This window comes from Ceratotherium simum, chromosome 1, assembly GCF_057802395.1.
Source record: "Ceratotherium simum simum isolate JZ-2026a chromosome 1, ASM5780239v1, whole genome shotgun sequence".
Taxonomy (NCBI): Eukaryota; Metazoa; Chordata; class Mammalia; order Perissodactyla; family Rhinocerotidae; genus Ceratotherium; species Ceratotherium simum.
In genome coordinates, this window is record NC_141900.1 from 66,122,546 (window position 1) to 66,146,525 (window position 23,980).

Sequence of the window (23,980 nt, forward strand, 5' to 3'; positions counted from 1 at the left end):
AGCAAATTACAATTCTGAAACATCCCAGAACTAAATCCTACTAACACCTGGTTCCCTTTATGGATATCTTGAATAACTAGGGAACTCCACTAGTGCTGACATGTATATTCCTCTCAGGAAAATAAGCACTATGATGTTCCAAGACAAGATTCTCATAATCAAAACTAAATAAGGTGTTTCTAGAGGATCTTGGTCCCTAAATTCTAGCTACTTTGTCTAACTCTTTCGTATATTAGTTACAATAATGGAACCCCAGAATCAACAACTTCTCCTAGGGATTCTTCGAGCCAAATAAGACAATACTAGAGCAATGACCCTGCATCTACTATGAGTACTAGAAGAATACTTGAGGATAGGTTTGCTGGGCCAAGAAACTCTTGCACAGACCTGAACTCCAAAAACTGTCTGTGGACAGCTGACTAATAGGGGAAAGTGTGCTTCATCACTTGTCGAAGAAATCAGTTAAGATCCAGCAATAATTTTCAAAGCTACTTGAAGGTGCTTTTCTTATTCTATAGTGAATCAGGAACATTTTAAATCATTTAAGATAAAAACACTTAGTGTTTTTACGTTTTGGGTTACTCAGCAAAGCCACAGTAACTACACTGCTGTTACTACAGTTCTAATGTAGCTATACAAGAGTGAATACCTTACCCGTCGAGAGCATATCAAGGAAGCCATAACACACATGTGAGGTGTCAAAAACAGCTTCAGCCTCATAATTAAAATGGCAAGAGCAGTAAATGCAAACAGCTGCAATGTGTGAAAAATTAGCTATAAAAACACAAAACAAAATGACATTTCACTTTATATATTTTAAAATTAATAAATATAAAACAAAGTATATTAAAACTATTATTATTCATTAGGACAAGGACCTTTTTTTAGTTTATTTTTTTATTGAGGTAAGATTGGTTTTTAACATTATATAAATTTCAGGCGTATGGACAGGATCTTTTAACTTAGTATTCAGTCTATTAATATCTATTTATTCATTCAACAAAGATTTACTGAATGCCTACCATGTGCCAGGTACTGTTCTGGGTGCTTCAGATACAACAGTGAACTAAACAACAGTGAGCAATTTCTGCCCTTGTGAGGCTTACAGTTTAGTACATTTAGTAAGGAGAGAGAGAAAACGAATAGACACAGCAAATAAATAAACCCATTATATAGTCTATTAGAAAGTGGTAAGTGCGCAGGGTGTGGTGTGAGGCCACAGCGGGGAGGAGTTGCACTCTTGCAATCGTAAGTGGGATCATCAGGGTGGGCCTCACTGAAAAGGTGGTATTTGAGCAAGGACCTACACAAGGTCAGGAAGTGAGTCAGAGAGTCATAAAAATGTGGAATGCTTCACAAATCGGCATGTCAGCAAAATTCAGTCAGCAACAAAAATCACAGCAAACGAGATTATTTTAAAAGTAGTGGAATTACATAAATATTTGCACTAATTAGTAGGACACCCCATTTTGATTAAGATGGGGTTCCACCGAACAAAGGTTTCAAACAAAACTTTTCTCACAGACATAATTCATAAAATATCAAACAACTCCTCACTAGAAAAATGGACAAAGAATTAACGCAACCCAAAGTAAGTCACAACTAAATATTCACGTTCTAGCTCACTAACACTTAAACAAATTAAATGTTAAAGATATTTTCATCTATAAAACTGACAAACATTAAATTAATACTGAGTGTTAGAGAGGATGCCATGAAACACCCTGAAATAATTAATTGGTACATTCCTGTAATTTAGTAATATTTATCAAGACACTAGAAAAGAGGCAACCCCTTTGACTTAAATTTCTGTTCTAGGGATTTAGTTAAAGGAATAATCAAAACACAAAAACACTTCCACAAAGATGATCACTGGAGTGAATTTTTTAGCAGCAAAAACAGAAACAACCTAAGTGGCCAATGAGTAAGTAAATTATTGCATTTCCACATGTATACAACCATTAAAAGATTTCATATCAGAAGATTATTTAATGGCATGGGAAAGTTTTCAGAGTATAAAACTCTGTACACCACAGAATGACATTAATTCTGTGAAAACCATCTGTGTGTGTATGTATACACACCCATGGGGGAAAAGGCTGTAGGAAAATATACCTATGGGGCCGACCCTGTGGCTTAGTGGTTAAGTGCGCGAGCTCCGCTGCTGGTGGCCCGGGGGCCTGGATCCCGGGTGCACACTGACGCACCGCTTGTCAGGGCATGCTGTGGCGGCGTGCCATATAAAGTGGAAGAAGATGGGCACAGATGTTAGCCCAGGGCCAGTCTTCCTCAGCAAAAAGAGGAAGCCCTGAGCTAACATCCATCTACTGGCATGGATGTTAGCTCAGGGCTGATCTTCCTCACACACAAAAAAGAAAATACACCTAAAAAGTTAACAGGTTATTTCTGAATGGTGATTTTTCTGCATTTTCCAATTTTTTTTTCAACGTGTCATTTTTATAATCATAAATACATAATTTATATTTAAAACAGAATGGCAAAAACTGTACCCAAAGCTTTTTTTTTCCTTAAGAAGTTTAAAAATGAAATTGTTAATATTTTTCATAATTCTTGGACCCAAAGTTGGAATGTGGAATATTCATTTCAAAATCAGCCCTTCATTTTTTCTTTAGTCAAAGTCATCTTCGGGTAAAATCAAGGACATGTTGTGGAGGGAACAAAAGACATCACTGAATCACAGATTGGTAGATTACATGAGTCATCTACTTTAATCATCTATCCAAAAAAGGGATTTTTCCTATAAATCTATGAACTGGATATTTACTATTTTCTGAATAGGACTATGCCCACAGGAGTGCCTATTATAATGATGGACAGCAGTAAATGTTAGAAAATCTTTTCTAAACCTGAACCAACGTTTCCTGGTAACCTCCATACCTCTGGAACAGCACAAAATTAGTCTAAACCCATTTGTGCTTGACAGTTCTTTATTATTTAAATACTATAATTACAACCTTGCACTATCCCCACCTTCACCCTTAGAAAGCTTGCTATTTCTAGGCTAAATATTCAGAAACCTTTAATCATTAGTTCTGTGTTGTCACAGTTCTGGTCGCCCTGCTCTGGATGTGGTACAGATCGATCATGTTTGTTTAAAATGTGGCATCTAGAAACAGACTATAACAGATGTGGTCTCATCAACGTGAGCACACATCTGACTTCCTCCAATATTCCTTCCTTTGGTTATTTTGAGCCACTATCATTTTCTCCCCTATTCTCCTCACTTCTACTTTAGCAACAACTTCTCATATGACCAAAACTAAATTCAAAGTAGTAATTCTCCTTGACTTTCCTCTATCATCTGAAGACTGAAAGGACTCTTTTCATATGGAGACTTGAAAGATCCCTGCCATTTCCTTGTCTTCCCTGCATGATGTTTTTGTGGCTGGATGACACAGAATAGCTATTCCAAATGGCATCACATTCTCACCCAAATGCTCCTGACCATTCCTCTACTCTTTGGCTCCGGAGTTAACATTGAGCTCTCTTGCCATGGTTATTTTATTTCCCATTCTATTACATAGCTTTCTTTTCAACCACCAAGTGGAGGACACAAGGCTACAGTCAAAAAGTATAATCCAAAAATCACTACTGTATGTAAACTACTGCCAAATCATCAGTGCTTCTTTCCACATAAAAATTACTAGGAAAATTCTCACAACACTTTTTAGAGGCTGGAAGCAAGGAAGGAAGAGAAGCTCAGGAAACTGTTCATTCCCCATCTTTGGAATAAGCGAGGCCAACTGGGTAAAACGTGAGGTAGCAGCTAACAAGCAGAGAGAATACAAGGACTAAGTGTCTGAGGCCAGTCCAAATGGTGGGCTGTGCCTGTCAAAACCACCTCCCATGACAGTGTGAAGATGCCTTGAGAGCATACTAAAGAGGTGCCCTTCGCTGGCACAATTAACAGTTGGAGCCTCCTGAAGTCTTGGTCCAGAAAGCACACTTGTAAAAGTGGACATTTACACAGTGCTTAACTTACACTAGGCATTACTGTAAGTACCCTACATATAACTCATCTATCCCAAAGCAACCATATAAGTACTATTATAATTATTGTTGTTTCCCAAAAGATATGAGGTTACTTAGCCAAGATCACACAATTAGTAAGTGGATCTGAGTCCAGTCCAGCTCTCGAGTCTATGCCCTTAACCACTATCCTGTGCTTCCTCTCCAAATAATAAACTATTTGACAACATGGTTCTATTAGTCTGTGAACACAGAAGTGTAGAGATTCCCAACATATATCACTCAATTCGTTTCTCAGAAGAAGTAATTCTTCTCTCAAACACTGTATCGCTTCACTCCCCATCACTTTATTCCTACAGAATACCTCTATATTGGTCCAGATGCCTTCACTGTATGTCACAGAAAACCCTTTGGCTGTAAGTAATAGAAAAACTTCGTTTATAACAGAAAACACAAACTCAACTGACTTAAAATATAAAGGATCAAATTATATAATAAACTGTAGGGATTAGAAAAAAAAGTGAAGGCTGATGCAGGACTGGCTGTCATGGACAAAATGAGGTCTGAGTGGGTCCAAAGGAAACTGAGGAGCCAATACTCTCAATGTTCTCTCTCCCTAGCCTATCCTCACACTAGCTCCTCACAGGGACTTTGACATTCTGGCAATAAATATTGTTCCTAGCTCTCCTTCCCTTCTTCTTCTTTCCCATGAATTAGTGGGTATTCCTTCACTAATTTCTAAGCCCATAAAATAGAAAAATTGGTTAAATTAATTTGATAGAATAAATAAATACAGATAATTACATGAAATTATGAGGAAAAATCACAACAGAATCCTTTAACCTAACACGCTTTAATAATATCATGACAGTGGGGAGATAACCCAGGCATTGTTTAGTAAGTGGAAGGATGCAAACTGTCCCTGATTCAGAGGGTTGGCACAAAGCAAGGACTTGAGAACTCAGTCTCTGGTGATAAAATCATCCTAAGCAATCCTCACCTAATCCTGAAACAAGCTGGAATGGTAACCTTTTGTCATCATATCACACTCAGAGTGAGTCACAGCCCTGTACCCCTCCCAAGGTTTATGCCTTCCATGCCCTATCACCCCTAAGGTGAAAACAGTCCCCTTCTCCTAAACCTTGTAAGGAGAGAGATTTACCAAGTGTGACTTACAAGTGGGAATGGGATGAGGAGCCAGCCTCTCATCCGGCAGACATAAGACTTCACACTGGTACTGCATGGAAATCTGTCATTTCCTTCCATAAGATCTACTGTTTTTAGAAATTTAAATCTCTAATCTGCCTGTACATCAGGAGTTTAACATACTCTCTTTAGTTTAAAAAGATTAAGAGATTTGCTATCACTGTCTTTCTTTTAGTGCCCTTCACTGTTGGCTTGACTTCTGATTGCCTTTTTAAAAAAACATCCTCTTTACTGCCAATAGACTTAAAATATTTAAAACTCAGATCTGACTGTACCATCTCCTGCTTTACTACAAAGTCTAGAATAACTCCAGCTTCTTTGCATACGAAGCCACCATAGTCTGAACTCTGCTTACTTTCCCCATCTCGTTTTCTGCTACTTCTTGCCTTTTTATGCATCAGCAATACTGATTTGCCTATAGCTCTGAACATATTACCTTATGCCTTCAGTGCATATCCTCTGACCTTGGCAAACTCCTCTTCTAATGTAATTTAAAAAAATCTTTCTCCGACTGCCCCACCCCCTCCACACAGATCTAATCATTTTTTTTCTGTATGACTTTTGTATCGACCTTTATCATTGTTCTTATACTCATCTGTTCACATTTTTTGTCTTCCTCCACTATACGTTAAATTCCATAAAAGGAGGGACCTGGTGTATAATAAGCACATTATGAAAAGTGAACTGATAAGTATATAGAATTAGTAGAAAAAAAGAAAAATGGGCAAAATAAGAATAAATGGAGAAATGAAAGACAATGAGAAAGCAGCAAAATAATGATGTGAGAGGAGGGCAGAAAATTAAGGAACACTACGCTTCTAAAAAGAAGTGGGTTTTAAAGACTGTATGATAAATGGGTAATGTGACATGGCTGATACACATAAAAGCAGTTCACATTAGGCAGTAGTAGGATGAATGGCTAACAGCATGGATTCTCCTGCTACACTGCCTGGGCTCAAAGTCCTTGGCTCCACAAACCTAAGGGCACTTCAGCTTCAGGCAAGTCACTTGGGCAAGTTATTTAGCCTTTCTATACTGCAGTGGTTTTCATCTGTGAAATATAAACAACAATAGTATTTACCTCAATGGGTTGTTATGAGAAAGAAACTATGAATATATGTAAATCATGTACAAAAAATACCCTGTACACAGGACGCAGTAAGGGCTGACTATTACTTTGAGAGCACTGGAAATGGACTGCTTGGGTTCAAATGTAACCGTTAGTATAAATTAGCTGTGAGCTCCTAGGTAAACTACTTAATTTCTCTAGATCTCTATTTCTTGGCAGAGACCTTTGCTCTTTGCTCTTCTTCCTAGACACACAGCTGGACTCTGTCTCCCAGCCTCCCTGGCTATCAGCTGTGGCCATGTGCCTGAGTCCTGCTGTGGGCAGGAAGTGGTGTGCACCTCTTCCAGGCCTATCTCTTACAAAACCTCTAGTGCATGATCTTCCATGTTCTTTCTCCTCTGCTGGCTTGACGCAGACAAGCACGTCAACTCTGGAAACCACATGTTGAAGATGACAGAGTCATATATGGAAGGAGTCTGGGTCTGTCAATCATTGCTTGTTGGAGAGCCACCTGCTAATCAGGAACTCCTGTTTTTAACTTTATGTGAGCAAATAATTAAACCTCTACTGAGTCGTCATTGAAATGTTAGTGTTTATCTCTGTCACAGGTAGTACCACCTAATTACCATAATTTTCTTATTTGCAAAATGATATTCATATTATGAGGATTAAACAGCACAGTACATGGCACATAGTAACTATTCAAAAAATAATAGTTATCATCATAAGCTATTCCTATTAAGTTCAAACTTAGTTGCCCTCTCTTGTAAATTTGACCTTCACCTTAAGACTCAAAGTTCTATTACTTAGGAAATTGTATTTCCAGCCCATGCTGATCCTTCCCTTTGTACACTACAAAACAATTCAGCACCATATAGAATGCTGTCTTATTTGTTTCATGTCTCCATTGAAAACTCACACATATTTGAGGGCAGGAACATTGCTATACCATCTTCTGTATCCTATAACACTGCTAAGCTTGTAACTGGCTGACCATCAAGTTTGTGTGATGCAGAAGGCCACCAGTCACAGGGCCATGGGTACCTGCCCTGATGGGCTGTAGGCGATTAGCTCTGCAGGCTAGAAATTAATGCTTGTTATTGCTGAATGAAGGAAAGACTGAATGAATGAAGGTAATTTAATTATGTTCCATGGTCATAAATCAGCCTTCTGGCTTTCAGATCCTTACTACTGTTCAAAACAGAGCAGATTCAAGAGTGGAAAGGATCAGGAGAAATTTATCACCAAGGCTGAACCACTCAAGCACTGCTGATGGTGCCTCAGCAGCAAGGTTATACCTTTGTGAATTATCCTCGAGCTAGAATTTAATACACAAATCTACCAGAGATTAAAATGAAAGCTTTACCTCACCATGTTCAAGGAGCTGTTTTCTGGAATAAAACAAAAATATTCTCTACTTACTGAATGCCCATTATTACATAAAAATAAACTTCATTTATTTGTTTTAGATTTTGAAAATCTGATTCTCTCTAAATTACTTAGGAGCATAAATAAAAATAAAAATATTAGATAATATCACTAAAAATTACAGCAATTTAAAAGGCATGATTTATAGTCATCCTATTTAAAGTATATCAAAAAGCCATTCTTTGGTTAAGATAAAATAGATTTTACTGATTGCTGGAGATTGTACCTCTGGAAGGATATATGAATAAAAAGAATTTCTATTAAATATTCAACCATGTACAGTATATACAATACTTTAAATAAGCAATCCCGAACTTTTGAGTTGTTTTCATTTTTGACAACTATAAATAACATGAACATCCTTGTACATAAAACTATGAGCATCTCTGAGTATTTCCTTAGGATAAATTTCTAGAAGTAAAGTTATTGGGTAAAGCCCTATAAATATTTTTAGTTCCAGGAAAACTGTCCAACAAATTTACTAAATATTTAGTTCTAAAAATTTACTACATTGTTATGGCACACTTGCTACGTTCTAGGCACCATGCAGTGAGCACAGTGGGGATGGTGTAGAGGCTGTTCTTACCCTCATAGAGTTTACTTTAGATTCATACAAGAGTACCAGACTGCCTATTTTATTGTTCCATTGAAAAGATTGGATATTTTAGTTTTACAAAAAGCCTTTACAGGATGCAGAGGCCTTCTAATATGAATTTTGGGGTTGCAAAGAGAACACAGTTCAAGTAAGAAAGTAAAAATACAGCAGTTCAAGGGCACACACACATCTAGTGATAAAAAAAAAATGGGTAGTTGGGGGAAGCCCTCTCAGGATAGTAGTGAAATCACAAGATTACTTTGCCTCCATCACAGCTCCTTCCTAACTCATGCAGTCAAGGGTGGGGGGCGGGGATGTACTCCCCACTGTCCCGAAATCTGCCAGTCACAACAGGATCCTGTGGAGAGCTGTTGCATTCAAGGGAGAGGGCTGGTAGGTAAGTAATTATTATAATCGCCAAGGACTTGACAATAACTACTGATACAAATAAATCTAGTAGCTAATTTAAAATATGAATATGCAACTGAATCATAAGACACAAATAGCATGAAAGAGAAACACCAAGATGAATGAGCAAATGAACTGACCTCTCAGGAAACAGAGTTAATGCAAGAAGTAAAAGAGGGTATTAGGTGGAAAATTCCAACTATTATCTTCAGAGAAGTTTAAGAGTATATTGCATCCATACAATTAGAACAAGCCGCAATGATACAGAGCTTTCAGAAATTCTGAGGAAAAACATATGTGCCTAATTTAACACATCAAAGGAAGGCTGAATAGCAGAATGTACACAGCTTAAATTGATAATGCTGAAGATCCAGTCAGGGAATTCTCTGAGAACCTAAGAGAAAAAAGAAATAGAGAATATGATAAAAGTAAGAACAGATGTTCAAAAAAAGAGAGCCTAAAGCAAAAGAATAGAGAACAATTCCTTGAGCTAAAGAAAGATTTGAGTGTTCAAGTTAAAATGTCCCATGAATTAATAAAAATATAAAACACACACACACACACACACACACACACACAATCTCAGAACTCTATAAATTTCCAGAGAGCAAAAGTAAAGATGTAAGACTCCTCATCTGTAATGCTCCATGCTAGGAAACAGTGAAGCAGTTATCTACAAAATGCTGAATAAACCCCAGAAATATTTACTAACCAATCCATCAATCTAATATAAGGGCAAAATAAAAGCACTTTTCCCTCAAGAAAGCACTCAGAAATGCCATCTCTACACTCTTTCTAAAAAACATCATTTGAGCAGATGTAGTCTTTGACTCTAAGAAGGGGAAAAACATGAGCTATAAGAAACAGTCAAGAACAAACTGGTAGAATCTGAAGTACAAAAATATCTTTTGTCTTTAATCTAAATGTTCAGACACTTCTTAAAACAGAAGATATTACAATAATCTAGCTAAAATTTCAGATCATTTCAGTATAACATGGGAGGTGAGGGTGTGTAGGAAGGGAGAAGTGTTCCCATAGCACAGTGGTGAAGCAAGTAGGTCTCTGAAGCGAGAGTACCTGAGTTTGAATCCTGACTTTACTACTTACTAGCTGTGTGCCTCTGGGAAAATTACTTACCTTCTCTGTGCTTCAGTTTCCTTATCTGTAAATAATGAGCATTATAACGGAACTCCTCTCTCATTGAGTGGTTGTGAGGATTTACTGAGGTAATACAGATAAGAAACTTAAAAGTACTGTCAGGCACATAGTCAATAAATGTTAGCTATTATTGTTGAGAGTAACAGGTTTTAGAAACTAATTAGTTCTTGATATCAATATATTTTCTAATAATTTAAGGGAAACAACTAGGAAAACAGAAACGGGATGTAGACAAACGATTCAGCAAATGTCAAGAAAATAATTTTTTTAAAGTGTGATGAAGAGAAAATCTAAAAAAAGATGGCAGGGTGAGTCCAAATTTAGCAGTTATCACAAAGAATATGAAAAGGGATTTAATTAGCCAATTTAAAAATGAATTGTAAGAGAATTTAGATTGAAGAGAAAAAATAAAATCCAACAATGAGAAATATACCTAAACCAAAATGTCACAAAAAGGTTGAAAATAAAGCATAGATAAAGGTACACCAGGAAAATACTAAAAAAGAAAGTGGATGTGGCCAAATTAATTTTCTATGAGGAAGGATTCAAAGGAAAAAGTATTAAATAAAGTAAAGAATATCCTTTAGAATAATCAAAGGTATACTCTATAATAACCATGTAATGAACAACAGCATTGAATATGTAAAGCAAAAACTGTTAACATTACAATTTTGAAAGCCAAAATACATTCTTAACACGATACATGAAGATAGCATTCTGAGAAAATAACATAAAGAAAAATAAATTGCTATACTAGAGAATTTAGAATAGCACTGTTAATTACATCATACAATATTTAACTTTGAACTCCCCAAAATATGAAATGCACGTTTTTAAATGCTCACAGAGCATTTACAAAAACTGAATGTTAATCTCGATAAATAGCAAATAAATAAAACCATAAAGGCGAAATACAAAACAGAAGAAACTAACTAGCTAGAAATTTTAACACATTCTTCTAGATGATTGTCAGATTAAATAATCAAAATTCAAACCATAGACTATATAGAAATGAACATCAATGGTAACGCTACACATACCCACTGGATATAGTCTAACTGGTCTTCAGAGGGAAAATTATACCTTTAAATGAATTTACCAGAAAACAATAAAAATTGATAATAAATGAGCTGGACATTAAACACAGAAAAACAACAAAAATACACCAAAAGAAAGAATAAAAATAGGTAAAAATATAAGCAGAAATTAATAAAATGGAGAACAGCCCTCATAGACATGATAAAGAAAACCAAAAGTTGGTTCTTTGAAAAATCCAAAGAAGAAAGACTTCTGATAAATCTCAACAAGAAAAAAGAGAGAAAATGCAGATATACAATGCTAAGATAGAGAAATATAATTACAAATACAAATGAAATTATTTTAAAAGAATTCATTCTACAATTTATGATCTATGAAATGAAATGGCTTATTTTCCATAAAAATATAGATTACAAAAGTGAATCAAGAAGAACATCTGCATACATATATTGTTATATAAGATGTTGAAAAAATAGTCAGGGCTAGGCCCCTACTCTCAAAAAAAGGCCAAGATATTTTTATGGGTGAGTCTGTCAAATCGTTAAGGAACAGATAATTCCCATGTTAATTAAACCATCCTCAGACAACAGAGAAAAATATAAAGCAAATAAAACTATGAGATGAATATAACTTTGGTTCCAAAACCAGGTAGGGATAGCTCACAAAAACTCTATAGAGCAGTCATATATATACACACATACACCCACACACAAACTAAATAAAATATTAGCAAATAAGTTTCAGCACAGTATTAAAAGAATAATGCACAAGGACCAAATAGATTTCATTCTTGGTGTTCAGAAATAGATCAACATTAAGAAACCCATTAGTATATTATTTATAAATACTTAATAAAGTAAAGGAGAAAAGTCATACAATGATCCCAAAATATATATATTTTTTTTGTGTGAGGAAGACTGGCCCTGAGCTAACATCCATGCCAATCCTCCTGTTTTTTTTTTTTTTCCCTTCTTCTCCCCAAAGCTCCAGTAGATAGTTGTATGTCACAATTGCACATCCTTCTGGTTGCTGTATGTGGGACGCCACCTCAGCACGGCCGGACAAGCTATACGTCAGTGCGCGCCTGGGATGCAAACCCAAGCTGCCAGTAGCGGAGCGCGCGCACTTAACTGCTAAGCCACGGGGCCAGCCCCCCGCAAAAGTTTTTTAAAAGCTATTTTTAAAAATTTAATATCTTTTTTTTACAGTTTTATTGAGCTATAATTCACATACCACACACTTTCAACACTGAAGTTTAATTTAAAAAATTATTTTGGTTTATATGGACTACAAGGAAATTTCCTTAACTAAATAGAGGCTAACCATTACACACTAACAGCAAACAGAACACTGAGCCACTAAAGACATTCACCTTCCAGTCAGAAACAAAACAGTAACAAAGGACAAAGCCTATTATTGCTGTAATTATTCAAACTTGTTCTGGAAGTTCTAGCCAATACAGTAAGATAAGGAAAAAAAGAGAGGTATACATATTGAGAAATGATCATTATTTGTAGATTATATGATAACCTGCCTAGAAAAATCTAGAGAACCAATTGAAAAACTATAAGAATTAAAAAGAAAGTTTGGTAATGTGGCTGGATACAAAATTGATGTTTAAGAATCAACAGCTTTTCTATAAACTAGCAATGATAAATTAGCAAATGTAATTTAAAAATTACCATTCTCAATAGCAAAAAAGGAAAAAACCTTACTAAGATCCAGAATTAAAAATCTTAGTAAGACTCACAGGGCAAAAAGACTACAAAGCTTTAAGAAAGTATAAAAATTAGAACAATAACAACAATAATAATAACGCTTGAGTGATTGTCCTGTCAGCAGTTCTAAGCACTTCACATGCATTAACACTTCTAATACATACAGCAACCTTGCGAGGTCGATGTTGTTATTCCCATTTTACAGATGATGAAACTGGGGCACAGAGGGGTTCAGGGACTTGCCCACACAAATAAGTAGAGATATATCATATTACTGGATTGCAGAATCAATTACATAAAGATTAAATTCTCTTTGAATTAATCTAAAGCAAATCCAATAGACTACGGTGGGTGCCTGGGGGCGTGGGTGATTCTAGACACATTTATTCCAAAGCTTACCTGGAAAAGTAAGTGTGAAAAACAATAACAATAAAGGGGAGATTGAAATAGTGCTGTTCTGACTCAGAAACAAATAAATAGATCAATGTAAGAGAGAATCTAAAACAGAATCAAGTACATATGAGAATTTATTAGTATGTGATTAAAACTGGTATTTCAAATGATTGGGGAAAAAGACAGATTACACAATATTGTGTTGGGACAATACCTCATTTTAGGGGGAAAAGGTAGATTCCTATATGTCAACACACTGCAAAATGAATGCAGGGTTGATTAATCATCTGTATGTAAAACAGAAAATTATGGAAGATGTTAGCAAGACAGTGAAGTGGGAGATACCTGCCTTGGTACCTCCACAAAAAACAACAATTAGATGGCTATCCACAAATGAAAACTGTTCCAGGAGGTCTCAAGAGTCCAATTAAGAACCTATACTCGGGGCTGGCCTGGTGGTGTGTAGTGGTTGAGTCTGCACGCTACGCTTCAGCAGCCCATGGTTCGTGGGTTCAGATCCCAGGGGTGGGGAGGGGCTACACACCATTCATCAAGCTATGCTGTGGTGGTGTCCCATATACAAAATAGAGGAAGACTGGCACAGATGTTAGCTTAGGACCCATCTTCCTCACCAAAAAAAAAAAAAAAAAAAGAACCTATCAGTGGAGCCAAAAACAGAGAATAACTATTCAGAAAGGATCGCTAAGGAGATCAGCTTAGTTGAGACATCTGGAGATGGCTAGAAACAAAGAGGAAGGGTGAGGGGTATCGGTTTCAGCCATGGGGCAGGCGCCATAGTGGTCCCCAGAGGCCTGCTGTGCAGGGACCCAAGTAGATTTTGTCAGTGAGGACCTCAACATCTTTCACAGCAGAGGATCCCACAGCATTTGTCAGCATAGACCTCAAGGGCCTGCTGTGCAGAAGATACTGGCAGCTTCCACCACTGAGGTAACCAACAGCCATTGCTGCTGTGGACCCCCCAGGGGAAGAGGTGATTGCTCCACCAAATGTGAAGACAGCAACTACCAGAAACTCAAAAAATCAAGGAAACGTGACATAACCAAAAGAACGCAATAATTTTCCAGTAACTGACCCCACAGAAATAGAGATCTATGAGTTGCCAAAGAAAATTATGAAAGAAAATACGTGGAAATATTTTAATGATTTTGATGTGGGGAAGTGTTTCTAAGCAACAAATGAAAACAGAAAATGTACAGTTGTGACTGTATAGAAATTTTAAACTTCTATAAAGCAAAGACTATTAATAAACTATAAATTGGTATCCTGGAAGAAACTATGTTATATGTGTAACAGACAAAAGATTATTGTCTATAATATAAAAAACACTACAAATGAATATTCAAATGGTCAAGAAGAAATACAAATAGAGAATAAACTTGGAAAGACGTAAAACTTCACTGGTAAAGACTTACAAGATAAAATGAGTCACTATTTTTTTTTTACGTATCAGAAAATGTTAAAAGTTTGATAACACTGGTGTTCACAGAGATACAGGGCAATGGACCCTCATCATTATAAGTTCTCAGTATTTATCAAATTATAAAAATTCATACCTTAAAATCCAGCAGTCCCATTTCAAATATTCTAAATACTAAAATAAGTATGCAAAGATACATGTATAAGGATGTTCATTACTCATAGCATTGGTTGTTATGACAAAAAAATAATCTAAACGTCCATTGATGTGGGAAAGGCTAAGTACTTGGTCATCACTCATGATGATGAACAATAAAACGTGGAGACCACTACAAAGTATGAGGAAGATCTAGGCACACACCCAAGACATACTGTTAAACAAAAATAACAAGTTACAGAATAATAATACTATGATTCCATTAAAAATATACATTTTATGTTTTTGTATGTGTTTTCTACAATGATACATACAAAGCCATTTACAATCAGCACCCTCTATTCTTGATATACTATTTTGTCAGAATGTATTACTATAAACATGTACTACCTATGTGATTTAAAGGACCCCTCTGCCCATACACACACACTCGGGGCTGTCACTTTCAGGTATTTAACTTCTAAGAAAGCCCTCCTTACTTTTGAGCTAAGTATCTTCCACTCATTGGCCCCCTCAAGTCTGTCCTCTTCCACATTATACCTTCTCAAATATTTGAAGACAGCTGCCACGTACCCCTCAAGCTTCTATTATCCAATTAAATATCCCAAGTCCCTTCATGCATTCCTTATGTGAATAGTTTTCAGCTTCTAAATATACTCTCTAGAATGTCAAGACACATTCCCCTTAGCTCCATCTAACCAGAAAAAAGTAGAGTCGGTCTATTACCTCCCTTAGTTTGGAAATGATTTCAACAGATAAGATTCTATCATTTCAAAGATTTCAATCATAAGATTCTAATTAGCTCTTCTGGCAACCATCCTGTTTATTGAAAATATAATCATAGGGTACAGAGTTCATGGAAATTCTCTGTACTATCTTCACAATTTCTCTAAATCTACAACTGCCCTAAAAAATAAATTTCATTAACTACAGCAAATCTTATGACATATCTACAAATATAAAATGTAATTTGAGTTAAGATTTTCCTCAGAAGGAGCTTTCTTCACAATTTACCCCCCATGTCCTGTAGCAATGTGTGATTTATTTGACTAATATTTTTCCTGTATATTTTTATGCCTTAATTATAGTGACTTTACTAAAACTACAAAAAATGTGATATGACAAATAGTTTTAACAATAAATGTAGCAAAAACTGTTTCATGAATATTCAGAAAATCAAAAAATTATGTTTTCTCTGAAAGTTAAAAAAAATAAGAATCACCAAAATAAAACTTTAGCTTATTTCTGTTTACTGACTTTAAATTCTAGTCATATATTAAAATTAAACTAAACCAATTTAAACTTTGAGTTAATTCACAAATATAAATATCTCCAAAACAAGTCCAGATACATAAAAGAGATCCATAAGAATGATACAGTCTTTTTTTTAAAGAAAACATCTAAGTTTGGTTCATGTCTCCCTTCTTAATCATAACGCTGAAGTTTAATGTACATTCATTTGAAAAATTGATATTACAGTAAGTTATTTAATAACTGAATATAGTATGATTTAAAAACAACTATGATATAATTACCTTAGATAAGTATTCGTAGATAAGACACACAAAATATCACGAAAAGCCTGTGAATAGAATCAAATCAATGAAACTTTTTAAAGGAATTATGTAACATTTAAAATGCCCTGATTCATTCACATAAACATCCCCACTAGAGAGAAGAGTTTTTATTGTTAAAGTGAGTCCTCAGGAAGATATGCAATTTGACTATCAGAAAACTAATTTGAACAGGAAAACACCTGGTATGGTGGTAACGCCATCATGTTATTGCTATCTGCTTAAAAGTATAAAATAAATACATACTGACTTAAGGCAAGTCAACTTGTAAAGAATATAAATAAAAATGGTTCAAGGGGAGGGAGGAGGGCAAAAGGGATGATTAGGCACATGTGTGTGGTGATGGATTGTAATTAGTATTTGGGTGGTGAACATGATGTAATCAATGCAGAAACAGAAAAAAAAAGAAGCGCTAAAAACGAAAGACCACTGTCTTTAACTAGGCTTTCAGATAAACCACTCTCAGACCAAGAAAATCTGCCAGTGGTATTTTAAACATTATTTCTTCTATTGTGATAATATTTTCCTCTGTTGTGAAAATAGTGAACACGTAGAGAATGATTTTTTTAAAATGGCTATGCAATTTCTCCTGTGTATGTCTCAAAATGGATCAAGACTTCTTTAAATGTGCTTTAGGGGCCGGCCCCATGGCGTAGCAGTTAAGTGCACCCACTCCGCTGCTGGCAGCCAGGGTTCGGATCCCGGGTGCACACCGATACACTGCTTGTCAAGCCATGCTGTGGCGGCGTCCCATAAAAAGTAGAGGAAGATGGGCACAGATGTTAGCCCAGGGCCAGTCTTCCTCAGCAAAAAGAGGAGGACTGGCATGGATGTTAGCTCAGGGCTGATCTTCCTCACAAAATAAAATAAAATAAATGTGCTTTATATTTGAAAGATACCAAAGTTGTCATTGTACTTTTCTTTCATAGCACCTATAACAATTGTAATTCTTTAACCATTTGTGTGATTATTTGCTTAACGTCCCCCCCATACCCAGACTATAGGAGCAGGCCTGTCTTATTTTCCCAGTGTACCCACAATGTTAACGTAGTTCTTGGTATATAGTGGGTAACTGATACATTTCTTTTGAAAAAATAAATAAGAATATCTTTTCTAATGTGGCTTTCTAAAAAAAAAAAACCCATATAATACTAGATAAAGAAACATCTAAATAAAAAACTTGTTAGGGAGGGGAAGAGTTCATCCTAAAAATAAGACAGAATTCTGAGCTATTAGCATTAATCTATTATAGTCCTTATCTTGAACCCAAAAGCAAGTGATAAAATTTTTTTAAAATACCTTTTTAAAGATAAAATAAGTAATCACCATAACAACTGGAAGCAATAATGTCTTTGTGTATCTCAGTGGAGTCTGAAATATAGCAAATTATTTAAAATAGTCAATTATTAAATTTTATAATAAATGAGTAAAAATCTATGTCAAATTGAATGTCATAATGAAATTTCTTAACGGTAAAAATGTCTTTGTCATTAACAGAATATCTATTTATCAACTTTCATGTTCTAATGTAAGAATCAAAATTAAAAAAAGTTACACAAATTTATCAAAAATTTTAATGATAAAAACTATTAAACAAAAAATCAGCTATGTCTATTATTTTTTGCCTTTCTTTTGGTATTTTTCTTCCTCGATTTACATAATATTAAGTTTTAAAATGCGTGTTTACTGAACCCTGGGCCCTACATTATCATTTCCTGGGCTGCAAAGTTCCAGTATTTTCATTTGTGAAACTAGAATTAACAAGGAAGAAAGCTAGCCTAAGTAATGAATAAGTACTGAAATAATATCAGCAGCTGAATAACTCTCAGGACTTATTATTGTGATAGGGAGTGATTCACCATGTAACTAAATTACATATTTCTTGAAGGCAGGAACCAAGTCATTTTCTTCTTTGTAGTCCTACAGCAAACTGCCTCACAGATAACTGGTGGTCAATAATACCTTTTGAATGTAAGTATGACTGGCTGGACAGATAAGAGAATAATGTATGATTAGTAGTATACCTTTCTTGGCAACGTCTTGTTAAAAAATTTCATAATATTTGGGGTATTAGATGAAATAAAACTGAACTTTTTTAAAAACGAAAACAAGAGTTTGGATTTATTTTTCCTGAGTGGTCCCATATCTCCAAGTGACCTAGATTATTAAAAGTAATTGAACTATAATAATAGTAATTCACTATGGCTCATATAGTATGTTAAGCACTCTCCCTGGATTATCTCATTTAACCATTATCAAAAATTCTTTAAGATAGGGGCCACTGTTTACTGATTTTACAAGTAAGAAAACAGGCGAGGAAGGCCATACGATTAGTAAAAGTTATAGTAAAAAATAATAAAGTTGGGTGTTTCTGAATAAAAATTTTGAGTTTCATATTAAAAGGAAAATGAAAGAGAAAAAGACCATCATACCTGTAGAGAAGGAAAAAACAAAGAAACATTCATACCGCTTTTTCCATGAAGTCAAATTCAGGAGCACAGGTGTAAATTAAGGTATGGAAATCTGTATACCTTAAGATTCTGGCTGCTATAAGGTCGCTCAGGCGAATCTGGAAGAAAATAAAGTAAAAGGAATTTTACACAAATAATTATATCAATAATAATTGATTTGATGTAATAGTAATAGAGTCTGCAGAACAGATAAATCCAAGGTACATGGATGTTTGTCAAAGAAAATAAAAAAAATACAGTGAACCATACTTGCTATTCACTGAATTATGAAGAAAACTGAAAACAAAGAGAAACATCAAGAGAAATGAAAAGTACAAAGAGGTCAGAAAAAATAAGCAGAGAAGATGATAATGTAAAGAGCGAGCTAAAATCAACATTTGCTGGGCAGAAACCACCATGGAGTTAATCATGAGATTTTACAATCAGATCATTCATCAAGAAAAAAGCAATTTCATGTTAACCTTTTTCACCACACATTATAAGTCACAAACAAATTTTCTATGCATTGTCATTTTCACAAAGCCTCATATACTGATTGCCATTTTTGGTGCTTCTTGGATTTTTCAGACATACATCCAAGCCATTAAATATGAGAGCTATTCTTCATAAGAATTACGACAACTATATACTATACGACAACTACACTACTTTAATTCAGTTACTTGATCTGCAAGGCCTTTAAAATAAACATCACCAACCAAACCCAACATAGAACTCCTATTTTCTACTGATTATTTATTACTTACTGTTGGTGAGACAACTACTTTTTCACTGCATTCTTATAATGCAGTGAAAGCCAGAAAAAAGAAAATATTTGGTATGTAAAACCTTAATTCAAATTATTTTACAGGGACAGAAATGATTTTATATCAAGTGTGCTAACTGTCCATGGATTTCATTTATTCATGGTTCCCCTTATCTACCAGTGTCAAGGATAATTTAGAGTTGACTTTATTTTTCTAATTTAGGGTAGGCGGGTGACTAGTAATAATTTAACCAAACCACTTTAGTTTCAAGTCTTTCTCACAGCTGTCACATAAAGAAAGACACTTAAGAGTACCAAGGGCATGTGTGTGTTTAAGATTTGTAAAGAGCTGGGTGACAACGTGGAGCAAGGCAAGAAAGAAAATCACAGATCAACTTAATAGATAAATAAATAACTTAGGAGGCCTAAATAAAGTTTATCATAAAATGCATACCCTCTACAGAATAAAAAGTTAGGAACAATAAAAACGGAAAGAAAAAAAGAAAATGTGTCAGACATACCAGAAACAACAGCAAAAAATAAACCTAATAAACCACTATACAGAGCTGCAATAAATGGCAAATAAATCCCTAATTTGGAAATCTTATTTAACATGAACATGTACGCAAGCTCAATTGCATTGGATAGTGATAGCACTTAACCTTTTAGAGAATAAATACTATAATCCCTTGTTAAAGGTGAAGTAATTTCAGCTTTAGACAGGGTCCTAATTGGATAGTACTAGATAAGGTAAATTTCAGAGTAGATTATTGTATGATACACTCATGTATGCTCATATCCAAACAGAAAGTGTTAAACATCAAAAGTAAATTCATGCATTGTTTTCTATTCCCTAATTAGTTAACAGAGACCTATGCTTTGAAAAGGGCCATTCTGAAGGTATGAGCCTTAAAACAAAGAGAAACATCACACATGAGGGATAAGAGGTCCATATATTTCCTAGAAGATGAAAAGATAGAGAACTTTCAATGTTCTCTTTTTACATTATAAGAAAAGCTTTAAAAATATCAAATCACATCTTAATTTTAGTCCATAATAATAAATAAATAAAACTATATTGAGATTTTAAGAGTTCTATAATTCAAAGCTCAGTACAGACTGCTCATGTGTTAACATCTACAATAAACTTATTATTTAAACAAATGTTTATTTGTATTTTAAATGAAATATAAACAAATAACTACTTAACATATTATTAATTTTCTTCCTAGAAGGCTAAGTCAGCATTCACTGATACACCTTTTTCTTAGTGGGTTGGACAGATCATTGAACTGCAGGGTCTTAGTATTGACTTTGCCAACAACTAGCGTGGGGACCTTGAAGAAGGCACTTAACCTCTATAAAATGAAGAGGTAAAAACAGATGGTTTCAAAGTTTTCATCCAGCTATATATTTATAAGGAATTTTTCTATTAACTAGAAAGTACTTACATGGTCTGAAACACCTAAGATTTTAGATGTCAGAAATTTCAAAGTGATTGTCCCACACAACCAAGCACAACCTTGAATTAGCTAGAAAATAAATAAAATAAATAGAAGTCAGGTATTCAAAATTATAAATTACCCAGTGAAAATATTAAATTATACCAACAAATGGCACAGGAAAATTTTAATCATGTGAGGTGTATTAGTGAGGAGGTCTAAAAAAAGGATGTTCCTTTAGAAAATTTTCTTTAAACTCAAAGAATTGAAACTGATGGCACTGCTATAAAATACATAACAACACTAGAGTTTTACATATCCTAAATCTAAAGGAATTTTAAAGTTATTTCTTTTCAATTTCTGCAAAGAAAAGAAGGGGGTTATATGTTTGTTTCCAAATATTATTTTCTAGCTGAAAATCTTTTCTTTTTTTTTTTAGTAGGATTACATCATTAAAAATTCTTCCATCACTCTTTTGGAAATATAACTACATGAGTCCCTCTTCAAGAAAGGAAAACTTGAAATTTGAAAACTTAAGCTTTCATTTTTAAGAGAGAAAACTAAAATGTACAAGGGGGTTTCTGTTTGTTTTTTGTTTATGTTTTGGCTAGCCTTGATTAGAAAGAGCACAAAAATGGACTTCTGGGTAGCCTGAGGAAAATTATAGCAGCCTAAACCCAAACCTCTCCACACTATCCAAGAAGTAGAACAACGCAACCACACATACAGAAAACAGATAACAGTACAAACTTCACACTACCTGTAAATAGAAAGAAACAACAAATACAGCAAAGTTATATGTCAAGTTCCTGATCTAAGCCTTTTCAGAGAATAAGGGGAGTCTCAAAACTATATGGAAGAGGGAAGTGAGGCGTCCAAAACTGAACTAAAATAATCTAAGAAAGAGAAAGTTCACCTCAAGTATGAAAAGAGTCCTGGTAGAGTAAAGAATGGACTACAAAGCAGGAACTTAAAAGGATGAAGGATAAAAAATACTGATCTCAGAAAGGCAGTACATCTGGAAAGAGAGGAAGGAACAAGGCAAAGAGAGAAACCCTTTCAATAATGCATAGAGAACGAAATAAGAAGGAAAAATTTAGTATATAGAAAGATAAATGAGAACCAAACAAATCAAAAGATAAAATCACTGCTGCCATCGAAAGAAAGAAAGTTATTAATTGATAAAACCACATTTTGTTAACCTGACAAAAGAGGTTGCACTTGGACTAAAAAACACCAACTCTGTCCACAAAATATTTAGATGAAAGGATGCCTGTGTTATCTACATAAAGCTTCAATAAGAAGATAACAAAAATGAGAGTCAAATATTTCAGCTGATGATATCCTAATGAACAACAAAAATCTCACAAAGCAGAAGAAACTATAATGCAGAAATAAAAGCTTAATTAAGTATCCTCAAATAAGCATTCAGAGATATTTAAAAAAACTTAAATGAGAATTTCAAAAACTGAGAATAAAAATGGACAAAACTAGAAATAAATAGAGAGCTGATTAAACATAGAAAAGAAATGGAAGAAAAGGAGAAGATTAAAAATGAAGACAATTTCAAAGTAATTAAAGGAGAAAGGATTCAAATAAAACTTGAATAAGGGCATTGAAGTAAAGGCAGTAAAAAACCCCCAAAAGAATGAAAATGAGATTAAAGGAGGAAGTAAAAGAATCAGAGAAAGTGGTAGAAACGGAAGACAGGCAACATACTTCTGATGGGAGTCTCTGAAAAAGAAAAAGCAAGCAACGAATCAGAAGTAGTATTTAAACTATAATCCAAGAAAACTTCCTGGAAATAAAAGACGACAATCTATATTTGAAAAGTACCCACTAGTTACTGGGAAAATTGATCTGGTATGGTAAAGTGCCTCAAGACATATTCTAGTAAAACTATTAAAAATGAAGAACAACTCCTCAGAACCTCCAGGTACAAAGACCACATAACTCATAAGGGCAAGAGAATTTGGCTAACACCAGACTACCAAAAGAAACACACAAAGCAAGACAGCAAGGCAGAAGCATTTTCAGAAAACTCAAGAAAGCAGGAAGCAAGGACTTTATATCTAGCCAATCTGTCATTCAGGCATAAAGATTACAGAAAAACAGTTTCAAGCATGCGATAACTGAGGAAACAACCTTCCTGAATATAAAAAGAAAGTTAAAAATGAAAGAGAATCATGTAATGAAATATGTAGACAAACAATAAATATAATAAAAATATATGCAACATTTACAACATAAATAAAAATCTTCAAATTACTTCACAAAGCAAGACCTGACCTATGCTGTGTGGAGACGACATATTAAAACAGACTCAGGGGAAAAATAAAACAGTGGCAAAAGTGTACCAAAGCAAATAAGAAATTATAGGTTATAATCTTAATATCATTAAAAGTTTTCCACCAAAAAGCATTAGATATAAAAAATATTTTAACACTAAAAGACATAATTCATGATGAGGCTATAAGAAGTATGAATATCTATGCACCGCAACCACCTTTTATATAGCAGAAGTTACTAGAAATACAAGGAGAAATAGAAACACACTAATAATAGAAGGCAAACACTTTTTCAATACAAGATAGGCCAGGGGGCAAATAAGACATAAAGATATAAAAGACAAAAATGATGTTAACAAGTAAATCTCATGGATAAATATATAAAACTTGGCATCCTGATAACAAACGATACACCTTCATCTCAAGCACACATGAACTATTCACACAAAAAATGATCACCTATTAGGTCAGAGAGAAAGCATCCAATAGCTACATAAAACAAAAATATTACAAACCACCCTCTGTAATCATGATGTAATAAAACTAAAATAACAAAGTCAAATCAAAAGGCCCTTTCTCCTGGAAATTAACAAAGCTTCTATTAAACAAGTCTTAAGTGAAAGGGAAACACAAACAAACAGTTTTTTAAAAATATGATAATGAAAACTACCTATTAGAAACTCAGGGAGACATGTAAAGCAACGATCAGAAGAAAATCCATGGTCTCAAAAACTCATATCAATAAAAATGAGAGTAAAAATAAATACATTAAAACCTTGACTCAAATATCTAGATAAAGAACAACAAAATAAACTGAAAGGAAATACTCAAGAGAATAGTCTTTTATATTTACCCCTATGTGT

General features: G+C 34.4%; 1 protein-coding gene across 1 annotated transcript in view; it reads right to left on the reverse strand.

The window, feature by feature from the left end:
* The window catches only part of DPY19L2 (dpy-19 like 2), a 102,122-nt gene that overhangs the window by 14,335 nt on the left and 63,807 nt on the right, over nt 1-23,980 (reverse strand). The window contains exons 13-18 of the mRNA XM_004418833.3: nt 20,839-20,919; nt 18,639-18,740; nt 17,471-17,542; nt 16,133-16,179; nt 7,632-7,656; nt 655-774 (exon numbers count right to left, since the gene is read on the reverse strand). Coding sequence (XP_004418890.1) covers nt 655-774; nt 7,632-7,656; nt 16,133-16,179; nt 17,471-17,542; nt 18,639-18,740; nt 20,839-20,919 — 447 coding nt within the window. The remainder of the gene's footprint in view (nt 1-654; nt 775-7,631; nt 7,657-16,132; nt 16,180-17,470; nt 17,543-18,638; nt 18,741-20,838; nt 20,920-23,980) is intronic.